General features: G+C 25.2%; 4 protein-coding genes across 8 annotated transcripts in view; 2 read left to right on the forward strand and 2 right to left on the reverse strand.

Annotated features, from left to right (window-relative positions):
* LOC126895081 (GATOR complex protein WDR24) overlaps positions 1-4,649 on the reverse strand; it is an 11,706-nt gene extending 7,057 nt beyond the window's left edge. For 2 of the 4 annotated variants that reach the window (XR_007701590.1, XR_007701589.1), the window contains exons 1-10: positions 4,472-4,649; positions 4,284-4,403; positions 3,472-3,694; positions 3,156-3,369; positions 2,845-3,093; positions 2,612-2,778; positions 2,333-2,540; positions 1,867-2,260; positions 429-712; positions 26-366 (exon numbers count right to left, since the gene is read on the reverse strand). Coding sequence is in view for 2 of the 4 variants with exons in the window: in XM_050666563.1 (XP_050522520.1) it covers positions 79-366; positions 429-712; positions 1,867-2,260; positions 2,333-2,540; positions 2,612-2,778; positions 2,845-3,093; positions 3,156-3,369; positions 3,472-3,694; positions 4,284-4,403; positions 4,472-4,565 (2,241 nt within the window). In the remaining 2 variants the exon portion in view is untranslated. Of the gene's footprint in view, positions 1-20; positions 367-423; positions 713-1,866; positions 2,261-2,332; positions 2,541-2,611; positions 2,779-2,844; positions 3,094-3,155; positions 3,370-3,471; positions 3,695-4,283; positions 4,404-4,471 lie in introns of those variants that run through there. The other 2 variants (XM_050666563.1, XM_050666564.1) reach the window with 2 other exon arrangements.
* A 74-nt stretch (positions 4,650-4,723) lies between these two features.
* On the forward strand, positions 4,724-7,277 carry LOC126895089 (ras-related protein M-Ras-like). The gene is made up of 5 exons (XM_050666572.1): positions 4,724-4,945; positions 5,016-5,267; positions 5,857-6,010; positions 6,762-6,924; positions 6,992-7,277. Exons 2-5 carry the CDS (start codon positions 5,183-5,185, stop codon positions 7,070-7,072), a joined length of 483 nt encoding a protein of 160 aa, XP_050522529.1. The 5' UTR covers positions 4,724-4,945; positions 5,016-5,182; the 3' UTR covers positions 7,073-7,277.
* Positions 7,278-7,982: 705 nt separating this feature from the next.
* Positions 7,983-10,883, reverse strand: LOC126895087 (INO80 complex subunit E). Its single transcript, XM_050666569.1, has 4 exons — positions 10,645-10,883; positions 10,389-10,570; positions 8,933-9,065; positions 7,983-8,592 (listed from the first exon to the last, which is right to left on the reverse strand). The coding sequence occupies exons 1-4, from the start codon at positions 10,744-10,746 to the stop codon at positions 8,362-8,364; spliced, it is 648 nt and encodes a 215-aa protein (XP_050522526.1). The 5' UTR covers positions 10,747-10,883; the 3' UTR covers positions 7,983-8,361.
* Positions 10,884-11,020: 137 nt separating this feature from the next.
* Positions 11,021-12,998, forward strand: LOC126895090 (LYR motif-containing protein 4). 2 transcript variants are annotated; one of them, XM_050666574.1, is made up of 3 exons: positions 11,021-11,206; positions 11,311-11,431; positions 12,735-12,998. In XM_050666574.1, the coding sequence occupies exons 1-3, from the start codon at positions 11,172-11,174 to the stop codon at positions 12,783-12,785; spliced, it is 207 nt and encodes a 68-aa protein (XP_050522531.1). In that variant the 5' UTR covers positions 11,021-11,171; the 3' UTR covers positions 12,786-12,998. The 2 variants fall into 2 exon arrangements, with proteins under 2 accessions (XP_050522531.1, XP_050522530.1); XM_050666573.1 differs by having other exon boundaries at positions 11,032-11,257.
* The last annotated feature ends 6,389 nt before the right edge of the window (positions 12,999-19,387 follow it).

Here is a 19,387-nt window from a genome sequence, read left to right on the forward strand (position 1 = left end):
TATATATATATATATATATATTTACCTAAATATCACTAAAATAGTTAAGTATAGTGAATGATAGTCATACATTAAGTTTTAATATTCACACATATGACCACATCCAGTTGGGCAATATTTATTTTCCAAAAACCACTGTTTCATGTGACTAATGTGACCACCATGAGCACATCCTTGACACCAAGCATACATTCCACGAACAACCCTTTGACATAAGGCACACCTTGCACACTCAGAGTGACGACAGTTGTAACAATGGCGACTACTCCGAGTTAATCCTTTATAACACCATCCACAACTTAAATATACAGATGTAGAAATACGATTTAATTGAAGAATACTATTGATTCGCGACAACTGAATGATCTATAAAAATTAAAATTTAATATTTAAATATTTGCTAACATTTATTTAGCATTTAACCTTACTGTAGTAGCATTAGACCAAAGTTTGAATCTACTTAAAAGATCAATATAGGCTAACATCCATTGTTCCATTTCTGTTTGTTGAAGATGATTTGGAATCTTAGGGTTTGTTAATTCACTTCTGACATCATCATTTAAAACAATTAAAGCACAAACAGCTGTTTGTATATCACCCTGATCAACATGAAATCGTAGAGCCTTTGCAACTGTCTCAGTTGGATCCCATGAATCAAACTTTACAGGAGATGTTATTCGTAACTCTGGTACTGTGATCTTACGACTGGTTGCTAAAAAATTGTAAATTAATTTTATTTTAATCATTTTTTACTGTACTATATTTTATTTCATTTTATGATATAATGAATTTTTACTGGTAGATAGCAGGAAGTTAAAAGTTTTATCAGGAATTTTATAGATACGATTTTGTATTTATAAAGATTTAAAAATTTGTAGGGTTCATAATCAAATGACTTAAAACTAAGAAGAAGTCATCATTTTATTATTTGGAGTAAAAATTTATTTATTCAAAAGTTTTTAAAGTATATTTTTAAACTTTTATCCAATTTTTTTATTACAATTCTAGTGATAGCTTAAATATACATTAATTAATCAGAAAATATACTTTTGCTTGTATAGTTTAGCTATAAGTGTATCAGGCATAGGATTTGGATTTTGTTTTGTCCAGTTGTATAGATTTTTTTGTCTTTTCTAACACAAGTAATAGCTTATAAGATAGGATTAGTAAGAATATTATTCTTAATAATATTAATAAAAATAATACACCTTAGATTGTTAATTTTAATTTTTGTTCAAATAATTATGAACAAAAGACTTTGAAAATATATATGTTATTACTAAGAGATTTTCCGAAATTCTTAATTTTAATGATTATGGTATGAAAATTTTATAAATATTTGAAATTACTCAACATATTTACAAGGATAAATGTTTTAGCTTGGCTAAAAATTAGTGTGATATTTTTCAAATATTATTATCAGTTGAGAAATAAAAGAATTCACAAAAAATAAAAAAAAAAATTTAATATAAACCCAAAATAGTTAAATATGTTAGAGGGCATTCTATTAAGGACATCAAAATAACTTTTGAAAGTTCAGTACATATGTTAAATTACTTTTTTCTTTTTTTTTATCTAATATTTATAACAAAAAATACATGTATACTTTTATTGATTCAAATATATAAATATGATTTTGAAAAAATATGTTATATAAAAAGAAAACATTTTTATTTCATATAAAAAATGAAATATAAAATTCAGAAAGTATTATATAATTATTTTTGTATTTATTTTTTTCATGTATACACTAGATTAAAATTAAATTTGACGTTGGGTTTATGGTTGAACATAAATTATAAAAATAATTTAATTTGGACCTTTCTTTCATTTAGTATTACAGTTGCATTTACAAAACAGTAGTACCTGATGTATTAATAACTGGAGAAAGTTCTGATATGTAATTATGATCAACTATTGGTTGATATGAAATTTCTGGCCTAAGAGTTATAGATTCAGTTGGTACTATCCAATTGCTATCTTCATCTAAAATTTTACTATCCATTCTCAAGCCAATAGTCTCAAACTGATCTAGTTCTGCTCCTAAAGGATCCATTTCCATGTCACCAAAAAAAAAATCCCCCAATGGTTTTCTTTTTTCAGGTTTTTGACACTCGTCTTCACTAGTAGAAGGAGGTATATCTTCTTCATCTTCTTCATAGCTACTTTCAATGTTAGAATTACTTTGAGTGTCATCTTTTGGTGAATTGTTTGAAACATAATCATATAGTATTCTTAGTATATTCCACATTAAATGAATCTAAAATAAAGAAATATAAATAAAATAAAAATATTTTGAATTTTGATGAGTTATAAATGAGTGTCTGTTTACAGTAGGTCTTCCAACACTCGCTGCAATATTGGCATTGTATTCACAAAGTTCTCCCAATGGTTTTCCATTCAGTTTATACTGAGTAGCACATGTTCGAAAACAATCAGTTTCATCGGATAAACACATAGAAACTTTAGGATCACGAAAAACATTCATCTGGCTTGAAGTATTCAATTCTTCTTCACCGCTAGTAGTGGTAGAAGTTTTTCTAAGACATTAGATGAGATTAGAAGACATAAGACATTATTTTTAATAAAAGTTTTATCTTTATATAATTACCTGGATGTTTCTTTATTTTTATCAGCCTTATGAATTTCAGATTTGTTTAACACTGTTGGGCAACAGTATGCAAGATCACCACTATTATTTATGGCCATTCCTTGAGGATTTGAATTTTCTAAAGGTAAGTCTGCATCACTTATAAAGTTTTGATGTAATGTACTATCCTATTTAATTAATTAGAATTATCAATATTTATGATGAATATAATATTGTATCATCATTTTTAGTACCCTATTTGTAGATAAAAGTACATAGGGGTCTCCTTTCCAAGCTATACATGTTGCTACATCAGTGTGTTTAGTAAATGAAGCATATGGAATATATGGTCGACGCACATCCCAAACATTTATAGCAGAATCTAAAACTAGAGCACTAGAAGCTAAATGATATTTACGATATGGTCGCCATTTTATTTTACCAACTGGTGCTATTGTACTAATAGTATACTCTGCTATTGGTTTGTTTGTAACATTCCAAACCTAATATAAAATTTTTTATGAAATTCTAAATTGATATAAAATTAACAAAAATAATTATTTACTTTTATACTCTTATCTCGACTCGCAGTTGCTAAAAATGGAAGTTCTGAATGCCAATCACAAGAAAACACAGGGCCATTGTGGGCAGAAAATTTGTTTAAACACTTGTCAGATTTTCTTAGATCCCATATTTGAATGGTACCATTTTCAGAAGCTGCAGCAAATGTGTTACAGTTATGAGGACTAAATTGTACATCTCTTATGCTTTCAGAATCACTATAGGATAGTTATTTAATAAATAATATTATTATAATAATAAAAATCAAAAATATAAATGTTTTAAATATTAAAATAATATTTAAAATATGAAATACAAACCTTGAATATGTTTTAGGGGGCTCTTTTAATCTTAAATCAAAACATTTCATAGTACCATCTTGAGAACCAGACATTAGTAAATTTGGTTCAACACAATGAAAAGTCACTTTATTTACAGTTCTTCTGTGGTCATAGAATACATGCTCTTGTTTATTTCTAGATGAACGATTTAAGTTCCAAGTTACAACAGCACCACCCGTGGTAGCTGTAGCTAAAATGTTATCTAAAAATATCAAATTAAAGTTAATAACTAAACTTTACTTAAACATTTATACAATAAATACACATTTAGTTGAAATCTAGAGAGGGCTAAAATATTATAATTGTAAACTAGAATGTGTAAAATTTTATTCATAGCTATTTTTTTTTTTTGCTTTCACTTTAAAAAATCTTTAAAACTGTAAAAAAAACTGGTAGTAACAATTCATTATATGGATATACTGAGTACCCCTAGCATTCCCATATTAGTTATTACAAATTTATGATGTAATATACTAAATATACAGGTTAATACAGAATAATAATTTTTTTGTAATATTTTTTCAAACAATTTTGGCAGGCTTGGACTATTTTAAACACATAATTTATATTTAATTTTAATAATAAAATTTTTTAAAAAATCATTATTTTTTATTCTTATTAAAAATAAATCATGAAAAATTTGCTTTTGATGTAGTCTTAGAATTAATTTACAGTAACATTTTCATTACATGAAAAGTTATAAGAGTTATCAGATAGATCTGCTTCATTTTGTATATGTAGGATAGAGAATTTAAGAACATATTTTTTTATAAAATTTTACAGTTATTTACCATCAACTGGGTTCCAGGCAACATCCATACTTGATGAACTTTGTACACTAGATGTTTTTCCACAACGCAAATTAACAGATTCTTTAAAGGTACCTTGTTCAATGAGGAATACCTTGAATACTACAATTTATATTAAATAAATTAGAAGACTGCTAAAAAATAAACAATATATTTTAAAAGTAATTTACCATTTCTACCCGCAACAACAACATGTGTATTTTCTTTATTCAACGCTAATGAATAAGCTGGCCCTTCATGTAAAAAGTATCCTTTATTGGTCATATTTAATGATTTACTTAATAATCATATAAATAAAAATTTCAAAGATTCAAATTTTCAAATTACATAATTCTCAGTACTTGAACGCATGCGTATCTAGTTTAAATTCTTATCATTAATCAGAATTAAATCTACTGAGTGATAAAAGCAAGTGTTGTGTTTTGTTTAAGATTATTTTTATCTAAATTATCTAATAAATGGTAAATTACTGACAAGTAGTTCAATATTTACAATAGTTTTTACAAACCGCACATCATAATTTTGATTTCTACCTTTCTGAAAAGTGTCTAATTTTTTCGAATGAGAATTTTTCTTCTCTAAAAAATTTTATATAATGTATGAATTATTCATCATGTAGTGATAAAACCGAGACAAACTAACTGGTGATATTTTTTTTACTTTTAACTGACAATATTGTAATACTAATGTTATGTTTAATTTACACTGTTTTAGCAAACAAGCTGTCATCACGGTTTGCATATACGACCCAACAAGAGTTGACGCGCCATCGTCGCGCTATAACCCAAGCCCCCAACCATCCATTACCTACTTACAAGCTGGTAGTGGTTGGTGACGGTGGTGTGGGTAAGAGCGCTATTACTATTCAATTTTTTCAAAAAATGTTTGTTGCTGATTATGATCCAACTATTGAAGATAGTTATATACAGCATGCTTGTGTTGATGAAGAATTTTGTATTCTAGATGGTAATAATAACAATTTTATTAAAGCATTATTTTGCTCTACAATTCATTTGTAATTAGTAATAGTATTTTATTCTTAAGTATAAAAATATTCTGGATTTAGCATTCATTTTATTTTCAAATAATAATAAATATAATTTTGTTATCAATATTAAGGATGCTGTAACAGTAGTTTAGTTGACCTAAACTCTTGAGAACTCAATAGATTGTGATGATGAAAAGCAGTTATATTTATCTGTATTGATATTGTAGTCTTCTTGTTGTCATAAGTCTAATTTTTTTCTTTGAGTTTTGATAATTTTTTGGTAGTATATATTAAATATTATTTATTTAATATTAAAATACATTTTCTTTTAGTATCTCAAAACTTTGTTCATCATTCCTTATACTTAACCAATATAAAAAAAACCCTTTTAAACTTATTAAAAAAAAAAAAAAAAATTTTTCTGATTTAATAAAATTAATTGGAAGTATTTCACTATAACCATTGACAAAATATTAACATTTATGAATGTAACTAAACCACATATTATTTTTTTTAAATTTCAATGTAAAAGTTTTAAATTATTTTAAAAGATTTTTATTTTTTCAGTTTTAGATACTGCTGGCCAAGAAGAATTCAGTGCAATGCGTGAACAATACATGAGAAAAGGAGATGGCTTTATGATTGTTTACTCAGTAACTGATCCAAACAGTTTCAAAAACGTTCCTAATTTTTTTACTCAAATACTTAGGGTAAAAGATAGGTGTGTAACCTATTAATCTTATACATATTTTTTTAGTGAAATACGTGTTATTATTTTTATATAGCTAGTAACTATTTATATTTTAAATTTATATATACAATGTGGTTGATTTTAGTTGGGTAGTCTTTTAAATAAGAACAATTCCATTAATCTAAAATATATTTAAAATCTAAATGTATTAAACTCAAAAATACTAATAAATCATATACTATTTGTTTAAGGTTGATAATGGTAACATTTTGATATACGTATTTGTGTTTCTTTGAAGTATTTTTTGTGGCTTTTTGAGATAAATATTTTTTTTATTTTTAGTTTTAAATTAATATTTCAAATATTTTTTAATTTTAAATGAGATATTTAATTAATTATTATATTTCTATTTTTAAATTAATTATATTGTGAAAAAAAATGTAAATATTGTTTTTTTTTATTCTGTGAACCAATTGTCTGTTATATCTTTAGCATGAGATTTTAGGTAGATTTATATTATTTAAAATGCAAGGAAAATAATTTTTTAAATTAAATTTAAAAGGTATCTATTAATAAATCCTTAACTTAAAAAGTCTATTAAATAAAAACTATAAAAGTGAATTTATTTGATGCTTGTATTGCTTGTTATAAACAAAGTTACATTATAAGTGAAATTAGTAATTATTATTTGTTATATTAAGTTAAGTTAGTATTTATTAGTTTCAATTTTTTGATTTAAAATTTGTCTTTTATTAATTTAACATTTGTTATAAAATTTTAGAGACCAATATCCTATACTATTAGTTGCTAATAAGGTAGATTTGGTGCATTTACGGAAAATATCTGAGAGAGAAGGACGTGAAATGGCCAACAAATTAAATTTACCTTACATGGAAACAAGTGCTAAAGATCCACCTCAAAATATTGATGGTGCTTTTCATGAGGTTAAACTTTCTTATTATAATTTATTTTATTATAATTGTAATTTTTCCATGTAAAATTGATGTTTAGGTGGTTCGTATAATTAGAAACCATCCTAAGGAAAACTCTGAGGATCGCCGTAGAAGACGTCCTAAATGTTGCATTATGTAAAAATATATTTTATTTTGAATATGCTTAATGTGAATGTTATAAATAAAATGTGTTATTCAATAAATATGATTAATAATATTAAAAGTACTATTTTAAGCCAAAATTGTCAAAAATAATTATTTAACATAAAAACATATTCAAATGCTAAATGAAGCCTAAAGAATATTTTAAACGATGATTTTTTTTTATTTGACTTTACATCTGTATAAATTATGTAATAAATATGAACAAATTTATTAAGTTAAGCTAAAGCAAATAAAAGTTTTTTTTTTTTTTTTTACATATTTTACATTGAATAGAAATTTGTACAATAAATAAAAATAATGCATATTAATTTATTTTGTTATACTATCAATATTTAACATTCATTATTCAACAAACAATAGCTTTAGAGATGACATTTAACATGAGTATTAGTATAATATAGTTTATGATTCTTCGAAAGTTATTAAAATAATTGACACCTAATTAAACAATATATATGGGTTGTATACTAATTAAGAATAAATGTTTTTGTATAGAAAAAGTTATTATGTATATAATGCTTAGCAGGGGCGGACTTAGATATGTGGTGGCTCCTGGGCGGAATGCATTGTGGGGGCCCCTTATACATAAACAAGGAAATATATTTTTTTACTTATTAAATAATTATTATTATCATATTTGTGATACCAATGTATACCAAATTTGTGGAGGCCCCTGGGTTGCAGCCCACTCAGCCCTCCCCTAAATCCGGCCCTGATGCTTAGTATCCACATTTACATTCATAATTATTAATTTAGTTAAAAAATAGTTTAAGTAATAATAAAAAATGGGGACCTGAATGTAATAGTGGTTTATCAACCAAAATGTACAAATTGAGTTAAGAACATAGTTTTTAAATAGTTATAATATTTTAATGTAATTCTGGCAAATTTTAAGTTCTGTTATGCAACAAATATTGCTTCTTTGTGAATTCTAAAAATGCTTAAAAGCTGTATTGCACTCATTTACTGTTTTGTGTCATACATCATTAGTGAGCTCAGCCTTTCAAATAAATAATATTAAAATAAGGTTATATTCTAAGCTAAAGTTATAAAAAATAATACAAAGAAATCATATACAAATGCTAAGTGAATCCTAAAGTATATTTTGAACAAAATTTTTTCATTTTAAATTTACATTGTATAAATTGACCATGTAATAAATATGTACAAATTTATTAAGTTACGCTAAAGCAAATCAAAGTATTTTTTTACGTATTTTACATTTGTCAATTAATTTAATAGATATAATTTATGTTTATTATTTTATTTTATTATACTATCAACATTTAAAATATCTTCAGAAATATGATTAGGTGATGTATCCATATCATATACACCATTAGATTTGCTATTTACAGAGAAATTGTCATTAAATATTTTGGATGGCAATGTGTGATGAGAAAAATTAGTTATAGATTTTTGGTCATTTGATGGTTTGGAGGTTTCTGGTGTAGATATCAATTCTGAGGACATATCACTTGATGGAATTGGTTGCTAAAATAAATGTACTAAGTATGAGAACAAAGCAAAAACAAACAGTAGATTACGTTTTGTAAAATAAGAGAAACAGTTACTTTAATCGTTTTTAAAATATTACAAACCTGTGTTTGATACTATAGCAAATTTAAAATTTTAACAAATTTCAAAAAGCAGTAGTAATTTAACTGCTGAATTAAATTTTTTTTTTAAGATTAATTTATAAAATGACTACCTTGAAATCTCAAAATAAAAAAAGTAATTATAAAATTTTTTTTATGTAATAGAAAAATAATAATAATAAGTTTAGAGTGTAGTTTAAATCGGTTTCTCTCTGTATATATAATATGTAAATTACCATTGATATTGATTTAGAAGTTTTAAGTGTCGATGGTTTTCTTTTTTTTGATTGATTGAAATTAGATGTTTGCGGACTCACTGATTGCTTTAATGATCCAGATGCTGAATTTATAGATACACCATCTCTACGTCTAAAAATTAATATAATATAATATTAATATACATTATAATTGCAATAAAAAAGGAGTACACATTTAGAAGCTTTCACATTGATATATTTTTGATTTAGTAATAAATTTGGTATTATATTATATAGTCCAATATACATTACTACTTAAAGATTGTAAATTAAATTTCAAGAACTAGAAAATTAAAAATTTTAAATTTATTTTTTTTGTATAGTTCATAAGAATTTATAAGAATATGGTATATATGTATATAAAGTGAAGTTCAATATTTATCAATAATAATTTTTTTAATAAAAGTAAATTAATAAGCAGAGAAAAAATTACTACACAAATGATATATATATATATATATATATATATATATAATACAACTATTCCTTACTTTGAATTTAAATAACTATATTAAATAATTATTTATAAACCATATAGAATGCTCTAAACTTTTATAACTAGCATAGAATTTGACATTTTTGCAAAATAATTTAAAATTTTTTAAAATAGCAATATCATATAATATAATATTAATAATAAAATTTTTTATTATTCAAAACTTGTTTTGTGAAATTTAACAGTATGTATAAAATATACTGGTAGTTAATTTTACTAACATGAAGTCAAAATAGATTTGTATTCTTTTTAGTTGGATATTTTAACATTTCATGCTAAGAATGAAGAAAAATAAAATGGTAAAAGCCCTTAATAATTAGAATCCATAGAATCTGAACCCTTAAGTTTTTCAAAGTTACATTACATATATGAAATAAAATTTGTTAGTATTCTATGAGGATAGTGAGATCTCTGCAAAAAATTTCAGTTTTCTTATCAATCTTAAAAAAAGAAATCAAATTTACACTATTATTTGGTATAATTTAGATATTTCTGGCTCAAATTTAACAATTTGTAAACATAAATAAAGGATCAGTAATAAAAAATTACTTTGGGTTGGTGTAGTGGAGATAAAAATTTAATGCATTATGCAATAAGAGAATTTCAATGAGTACAGTAAGTCCTATAAGACTGTAGTGAGATCAGCTAAGAAGAATGGTTCAGAGTGTTGGGTAGTTGACAAGAGAATAGAACAGAAAATGACTGTAGTAGAGATGAGAATACTTAGATGGATGAGTGGAATGACAAGAGAAGATAGGATAAGGAATGAATATGTAAGAGATAGTATAGGTGTAGCATTAATCGTGGATAAGATGAGAGAAAATAGACTTAGATGGTTTGGTCATGTTTTATCATGGAAAAAGAAGAAGAGTAATACAAAAAATTAAATGTAATACACATTAAAATAATGTAAATATTAAATGATATAAATCTGATTACTTTTTTGGTTCAGGTTTGATACATTCGCCTTCATCAGATGATTCAGTCAATTCATCATCACTACTACTCATTTCAACACGTTCATACTGTAAAAGTCTATCTAATAAAACGCTTTTGTCTCGTGATGCCTTTAAAAGTTTTCTCTGAGTTGTGTTGAGGGTCTGTTGGAAAATCTCATTTTCCTAAATTTTAAACACATTTACACTAATACGTACTACGTTTATATCAAGAGCTAATTGGTATTATCAAAACTTACATAAATCAAAAGCCTTAATTTTCGTTTCATTTCTTTATATTGTTCTTTATAGTTTAACTCCGGAGAACTATTCTCATCATATGTTTCGTCATTGGCAACCATTATATTTATATTCTGTAAAGTATTGAAAAAATTCCAACAACTTCTACTAACTATCAACGTCAAACTGATTCATTCGCAAATTAAAAGGAAAAAAACACTCCACGCGAATTTTAAACACAAAAATATAAATATTGTTATCAATTATTGTCTCTACTTAATGGTTATGATAATGAAGTAATGCAGTAAAATGGTGGTAGATGTTTTTCTTGATGGGAATTTTTGAAGTACCTAATGATAACTCATTAATAGTGTATTAAATTGTTTTCTTCCTATCACGTTACTTGTTCAATGTATAAGCCGGTAATATTTTTCAGTTAAGCTTCTTATGTCAAAGTAGTTCAGTATAAAATAATTTTTTGATATATGAAATCTTTTTAAATTTTTTCACTCCTTAAACTGAAGGCAATTATTGTTAGTAGATCATTATGACAACTTCATCGAAAACTGCAGTTTTAAAAATGTACAAGACTATGCTGCGCGAGAGTTCAAAATTTTCATTCTATAATTATAGGTAGATAATTAAAATTTTTAAATCAACGAATTTTATATTTATTTGTTTATTAGAATGTACGCCTTGCGAAGAATTAAAGATATGTTTAGAGAAAATAAATCACTCAAGGATCCAGCTGAAATTCAACGTAACATGGAAGAAGCTTCCAAGTACTTGGATATCATTAAACGACAGGTAGACTATATTTAAATTTATATTTTTCATAATTTGTCAGGGTTATGAATTATATGCATTTATAAGTTTTGTAAAGTTGTTTGCAAACACATTATCAGTCAGTACAAGTTGTTATTAATTAACTTGAAACTCAGTAATGAATTTTTTTTGATGTTGTAGTTTTAGTAGCGATTAGAGAGTTAATCTTCCTAAAACAAAAAATATTTCTTTCTTTATAATTCTACGACAAAGTTGCACTAACTTGGAATACTTCAAAGTTGCTTAAATAAAATAATTAGACATTTTGTTGTATTGAATTAATATTTTTAGTATAATGTAGTTAAGGAAAACTAACTAAATTGTAACTTAATATTAATAACTTAGTATTTTATACATAAATATAAGTTATATATTAGTTTATCAAACAGAAGTGAAGCATACAATAAAATAATTAAACATATTTAATTGAATAGTAGTTGACAATATTTTTAACGGTAGCACTCATAATTTTTTTTAATAGATGTTTAGATTAAAACATGCTACTTTCAATGTGCAAAATACTTTATTATTAATTTTATCCAAAAATATGTTTAATTTATAATTCATCATTAAACATAAAACAAAAATTAATTACTTGTGGCTAATATTATTTAAAATTAAAACTATATGAAAAGTATTAATTTAAAACTAAAAAATATTTAACTTAAAAAGACAAAAAAAATTACTAAAAAATTGCGGATATGTATTTTGGGAACAATATTACCATTATCAACGCTAAACATCATTAAACATTTATAGTTATGTAAATTCTCATTTTTTTGTTTCAATTATAATTTCGTAAGTTTGCTAAATTAACAGTACTAAGGCATTTTATTAATTTAAAATAACTTATTATATTATTTATTCATTTTCTTTTAACTAGTATTGTGTGTTAAATAATTAATTCAAAATATTTGAAACACGTTAAATTATTTTGTTTATTATTCTAGAATAACTTATTGATGAAATAATTATTAAAATCTTTTTGTTCTTTAATTTGTTTAATTACATAATGATCATTAAGGAAAAATGTGATTAGAGTCTAATATCATTAACTTGTTTACAAAAATATTGATATATTCTAACAATGTAAAAATAAATGTATAGAATCTTCTTATAAATTTCTGATAAAAACTATTAAACTGTTGACTTTTTACATATTTTGTTCAAAATATGTTTTTTTAATAATTTAGGTTTGTATAAAAGTATCATAAATTTGAATTATTTTAATCTATAATTGAATCAACACAACATTTTGTTTAACAATTTTTTTTATTATTTATAGGTAGTAGTGGGAGATTTGTATAAGTCTGACAAGTTAGTGATTGACCACTGATAAAAGAAGTTGAACAAATATTTAAAGCATTCACCAATATCAATTTTAATAATGTATTTTATTTAAAAATAGTTTGGATGTATTGATATTAATTATTGTTCCTAATGTATGAAATGTGTGATCATTTTATCACATGTAATTTAATAACTACAATTTATATATATTTTAGACAAAAATGTTGAAAATAAAATTAAGTAGAATTTATATATTAAATTATAATTTTTATCTGAGAACCAATACATGGTCAGTGCCACTGACTCTACCTGATTTTTCTATTAGTCTGCTACTTGAGTTTATACATAGTGTTCTGTAAGTAAGGAAATTGGTTTCTATTGTTCTCATTATTTGTAACATTTTACTTGTTTCCTTATTTACTGAACACCCTGTATTTAATGTGAATATAAAAAATAAGCATATCATAAAATAATATTTATAGTTGTAAGAAAAAAAAAATTAGTTAAATTTATTGTTATTACCTATATTCTACACAATTTTATTTATTACAATAGAATATATTTACGAGTACATTAATATTGTTTGATGCTTAATAATAATATGAAGGGGGCTTATCTCTCCCCTTTCCAATATTTACATGACAGATATACGTAAAAAATTAAATAAACATAATTTGCTCTACGCATTTTAATAATAGAATAAAGAAGTTTGGTAATGAATGGTTCAATATTAAGTTTTATATTTTTTGAAAAATTAGTACTTTAATTAGAGGCATTAAATTACCAATTTTTATAGTAATTCAAACCAACCCAACCAGTTTTCATGTAATTTAGTATACTACATTCCAGTTGCTAAATATAGATTATGACATGCGGTATACACAAAAAAATTTCCATTATTCTCTTTATATGGAATAAAAAAATTGAATCTTGGCTAACCAATGTCAATTTTCATAGGGAAACGTAACACCCATTTGTCCGTTAATAACTGTAATACAGTCCTTGTTTATCTGCTCTGTGAACATTTATTTAACTGAATTAGCAAAGTCTGGCAGTGTATTTATTACCTTTGGTAGCATAATTTTTTATTATTAAAAAGTGTTTGACAGACATTAAATGTTTAAAATAAATAAATTAGTATGTTCATATGAGTATTATTATATATAAGAAACTTAATTTTATTATAACTGAGGATTATGTCAACGAACCTTTGTGCCGTCGTTACTATAAAATATTCTATGATATTGATTATATTCTACACTACAATTTTTAAAGTTAAAGTGATATATTTTTAAGTGTTTACATTTTTAAGTTAATGTTATCAATGACAAACCTAACATATTATTTCATTATTTTTAACAAAAAAACCTGTTGTGCAAATATGAAATTAATCAACACAACACTGAAGTGTATTAAGGATTTTTTCTTTAAGGTATTTTTTTTTACTATCGTCTGTAATGTACATTGATATATTAAAATAAAATCACACACATTTATATCGAAGCGTTTAAGAATAAAAGTTATGTACAAGTGTTACAAAGTATTTGGTTTTCAAAATCTCAAATGTCACAGTACGATCATGAATTATACAAAACACCTTACCAAAAAATAAATATATATCTTCATCTTTTAATTATTTTCGTCACGAGGATTTATGATGCGTGTGTTAATGAGTTACTGACTCTTAAGTCGTTTAGTTAAATCGTTTTTTTTTATGATGAAAGGACAATCGGTCCAATCGGCATTTTAAAACAAATTCCACGATATTTTTACATGCCTACAATAATAATAACAACGCTGTTTTAGGTAGAACTTTTTTATGTTTTAAAGCGCTATCATTTAACTGTCTGCGGTTGCATCAAAATACATCTAATACTATTGTAGAGGTGGTGATCCTGCGGGCGATATGGGCGTTCTAAATCATTTTAATGCTTCTAATTACAGAGTCGGACAAAAAAAATATCATAAAACTAAATAAAAATACATACATTACCTGTCCGTTTAGTAAACCATATTTCACCCATTTTTACTGCGCACACTTTTTCTATATAGCACAATCCTTGTTATTTGACGCTTAATTTTTTGCCAAGATAAATGGTGTACTTTGTACACCATTTATCAGTGATACACCACTGATGGTGTATCGAAAAGGATTTAATAATTATAATTTATAAATATTTCTTTGAATATTGCGTCAAGATTGGTCTATTAAGAAAATTAACTCGTGTGCATTTATTTGTGATAGTTGAACACAATTGTGGTAGACTTCATTTATTTAATTAACGAGAAAACACACGTTTCTCACTAATAGTTTTTCCTTAAATTTTATATCAATGAATTTTGCTATTAAAATTTATTGATGTAGTCCTATGATTAAATAGCAAAATTTAACTAGATATAACGTTATCTTAATTTTTTAAAAATTGAACTGACTATTTTAATACACGAATGTTTCCAAAATGTTACTGTGCAGCAATGAAGTTGTTATAAACTGTAGCTTTTTAACTAAAACGCTGAATGGAATTAAGCACGTCATAGTCTATAGAGGGATTCGTGGCACGTCTCATGAATTTTTATCGGATTCTGGTTGTGGGTGTCGTTTAAAGAGCCGGAATAGGGAGAAGGCGAACATTCCCAAGGGACTAGCGTGCACGCATGGCGACGGTAAACCACAAGCGTTAATCATAATGTGGTATTATTCCTATTCAGTCATCTGCGGTGTGCGATGACGTTAATAATAAGTTCAACGTGTGTGTGTGGCCCAACTTATTTTGTACAATGATATCGTGGCCCCTGATTATGATAATATCTTTTATCAACACACCTCTCCAGTTTCCCCCGCATAGTGTCGCTAAACGCCAATAATATCGTAACGCTATTATCAGCCGCGCGTCACGACCAATGTAAATAATAACCTCCTATTATTATTGGATTTGCAAAAGGGATACGAAGTCTATTCCTGTAGTTTTATTTATACAAATTTTCGCCTGCTGTCCACTAAAAGAACATTACGTAACTAGCATATCTATTATTTGACAAAAGGATTTTCTATAGTTGTTATAGTTTATTGCCATGTACACGAAAACGTCAACGATCAACGTTGGTAGAATATGAATATATATATTTTTTGGGAAAGTTTTGTGTCCACATTCTCATAAAATTTATTTCAACATTGAACTTGTTGGATTAAACTTAATTCAAAATTACTTACACGAAATTTTGTATACACATAGTGCAATTATTGTAATATTGTAATGAGTGTGATTTTTTGTCTGAAGGGGCCCATTTTTCTTTCAAAAGGATGTAAGCTAAAAAAAAATTAGTAAAAAATGTCTAAGATATGTTATATTATAAGTCCTAAGAAGGGCTATGATCTCTTGAGCGTATACTAAAATTTTCAAAAATACTGGATTTCGAAATCCCGTGGATTCAAATCTTTAAGTTCTCTTTTGTAATTTGTCAAGAGAGGCTATTCGGATCCAAATGGGAACTAAGTTGGAACCTTGGTTAAATTTTAAAAAAAGTATATCATTTTAATGGCAAATTTAAAGTTTAAAATATTTAAAATAGAAATTTCGTAATCATCCGTTCAGTTTTTAAAGTTTTATTATGTGAAAACTAAAAATATTAGTACCGATTGTTTTATAATAAATGTAATTTTGTTTTTAATTTATTGAAAGGAATTTTTTAATACTATGATACCTAAAGTTTTAACTAAATACGATTTATGATCTTTTAAAGTATTGTTGAGCAATATCGTATTCTTTGTACAAAGAGTTACGCATCATGGCTAAAAAACAATTTATGTGTTTTATAAATTTACCATATGGTCAAGGTAATCGTTTTGATTGAATTACCAATTCGTATGTTATCATTTAAGTAGCATTCCTGTTATAAAATTACAAACTTTTATCAAAATTGTTAACAGTGATAATGTTTAATATTCATAAAATATATCAAGAATAGTATTATTATTATTTTTTTTTTTTTAAGAAATTACATCGAAAAAAATATTATCTATTTATACAACAATCTTTTAAAATCATTGATTACGATATAATAACATGTTTAACGTTAGTAATGTTTTATATGTAATAGTTATTTTTATTTTTTAGCTATTCATAGGGGTAAAATTTGAATACTATTGTTGTAATTTTATTTGTATTATATAAAAAAAGAAAAAACAATAATATAACTTAAAAGTCATCGAATAAATATTAAAAACTAAAATTAAGTTTAATTGCTAGAAATGCCTAATATTGCATACTTTGCCTTTTAGTTTATTTATTATTGTAATGGGGTAGAAACCAATTTGTCAAGGGCAATCGCATACGATTATTTACCATGGCAAAAAGTTAAAATGTCTAATGGTTCTATGATTTGTGCACCCACACACAGCCCATATAAAGATATAACATAAAAAAAAAGTCATTACAATTAGATGTTATCTGTAATGTTTTTTGCACGCACACTTACTGTACAGTCACATGTGCACTAATACCGAAAAAATGAGGGGATCATGGACACAGTAACAAGGATATCAGAGGGTAGATAGCGCGTTTAAGTACTTTTTAAAAAACACACAAGACACGCCCTAACAGAAAAAACGAGAGATTGCATAACTAATTTATGGTTTCATAGAGATGTTAATACACAGCGACAGGGAAATGCCATCTGGCCTTTACAAAAAATTCTGACGACAATGAACAAGTATATTGTATGCAATACACTTTCAAGTTACTTATTCCTATTTAGTATATGCTGTTATCATAATATGGTTGTCAATGATGCGTCGCGACCCATGAAAAGACTCACAGATTGGCGGTTAATGATGATTATCCCCCTGAGTGTATAATCGCAGTTTACGACACAACAGATAACTAGTAATTACTTAGTAATCATATGAAGAACAATAGACTGATCCTGATCATGAATAAATAATAAAAATGAGTGGAAAATTCCGTCTCATTTAATTATTGATTAAAAAAAAATTTCCCTCGATGCTTAAGTTGTTAAATCGTAAAAATGAAACTGTTTTAATAAATTATTTTTATATACAAACAATTGTCTCTTTTAAATTTATAATCCACAATTAATAAAATACCGTAAAACTAACATTAATTTTGAAACGAAGTTTTGTTATCACTAAATGTGTAATCAATTTTTCAAACAGTTTAGTACCTTGTTTCAGTTAGTAAGTAATTTCCCTTTAAATTTACAGTTTTAGTGATGACCATAAATATCTATGGCGTAGACCATTATGATATACGTTATAATTAGTTCATTTTTCTCTCTTTGTCAATTTGATACTTTATATCTGTGTAGTATTGTAGCTGAATGTTTTGTATTTATAACACATAATTATTTAGATGTAATACTCTAATATCTCAATAATTATTACGACAGTGTTATTAAATTGAATTGCAACTATTTTAGTTTCAGAAACCTCTTCTGTCGATAACCGATGAAGGTAATATTATTCTACATTACTTACAATAATTGTAAAAATTAATTTAGTATTATATATAATAATGTAATATTTGGTATAGATTTTGTTATTGTTTGATTAATATTTATTTCAAAATTGAGTTAATATTAACATATGGCTATTAAATATTAGAATATTTGGCCATAAATTTTTCCGTTAGAGAAATTTGTTTATATTTATTAAATTAAATATAGTAACTGACTAAGATTTTTTAATGTTAATTCTTAAAAGAGCTACATTTCTTCGAAAATGCAATTGAAAAGTGTAAGATATTAATAATTTTAATAGGTTTTTGTCAAAATTAATGTTTGCTGTGCATTCCATTAACAAAAAAAAATAATGAAGTCATTATAAATATTGTTGAGTTATCATTATCTTTAATACTTGTTGATAATTTTTTTAATAATTTATTTCATATTATTTCTATTTCTATAGTATACAAAATATCAAACTTGAGTTTTGTTTTTATTTGTTAGCAAACTTTCAAGGACATTATTTTTTAATTTCACTTTCTACTATCATCATAACAACCTATAATAAATATTGTAACTAATGAAACTGGAAAAAGAAAACCTCAGAGTTTTTTGTTATTTAACCTTAAATTTATTATTTGTGTTTTCTTAGCAGTTGATTAAATATGCGTAGCGTTGTTTTCTATATTACTTGTCAAAGTTAGACCGAGAAAGAGATAAAAATTGTTAAAATTTAGATCCTTACAAAATAATTCTTTCTAAAAGTAGATAATCAATAAAAATATATCATGGCCATATGGAAATTTTTTTTTTGACATACGAAAGGAAAACTTATATAAATTATAAAAAAATTCAAAAACCCATTCCAATAGGAAAACCCATTGTGATATATCTTACTTTATCGTCATTAGTATATGACCAAGAATTATTATTAATTATTGTGAATGCTAGTAAATTCTAAAGGGACAAAGTTACACAATGACCATAAGCTATACCTAGTCTTAAAATAGTAATCTGAATGCAGCTCGGCCACATATACTTTCCTAGAAATCAAGTATGACGCATGTGGAGTACTATATAGTACAAAGTGTCAAATTGTCTTATATTTATAAGGGGGCACAAATAAAGTTTTTAAATTGACAAGTTACCACGAAATTTGTTTTCTCATGTTGAGCTGATTTGGTGTAA

Source organism: Daktulosphaira vitifoliae, unplaced genomic scaffold (genome assembly GCF_025091365.1).
Source record: "Daktulosphaira vitifoliae isolate Bord-2020 unplaced genomic scaffold, ASM2509136v1 Scaffold_1, whole genome shotgun sequence".
NCBI lineage: Eukaryota > Metazoa > Arthropoda > Insecta > Hemiptera > Phylloxeridae > Daktulosphaira > Daktulosphaira vitifoliae.

Bases quoted from the DNA above. Each gene is read 5' to 3' on its own strand.
- LOC126895089 (XM_050666572.1), top strand. From the start codon at position 5,183: ATGTTTGTTGCTGATTATGATCCAACTATTGAAGATAGTTATATACAG. The intron at 5,268-5,856 runs GTAATAATAACA...TTATTTTTTCAG, and splicing joins AGAATTTTGTATTCTAGATG to TTTTAGATACTGCTGGCCAA. The intron at 6,011-6,761 runs GTGTGTAACCTA...ATAAAATTTTAG, and splicing joins ATACTTAGGGTAAAAGATAG to AGACCAATATCCTATACTAT.
- LOC126895090 (XM_050666573.1), top strand. From the start codon at position 11,172: ATGACAACTTCATCGAAAACTGCAGTTTTAAAAATGTACAAGACTATG. The intron at 11,258-11,310 runs GTAGATAATTAA...TTTGTTTATTAG, and splicing joins TTTTCATTCTATAATTATAG to AATGTACGCCTTGCGAAGAA. The intron at 11,432-12,734 runs GTAGACTATATT...TATTATTTATAG, and splicing joins TGGATATCATTAAACGACAG to GTAGTAGTGGGAGATTTGTA.
- LOC126895087 (XM_050666569.1), bottom strand. From the start codon at position 10,746: ATGGTTGCCAATGACGAAACATATGATGAGAATAGTTCTCCGGAGTTA. The intron at 10,571-10,644 runs GTAAGTTTTGAT...TTTAAAATTTAG, and splicing joins AATTAAGGCTTTTGATTTAT to GAAAATGAGATTTTCCAACA. The intron at 9,066-10,388 runs GTAATCAGATTT...ATTAATTTTTAG, and splicing joins ATCAAACCTGAACCAAAAAA to ACGTAGAGATGGTGTATCTA.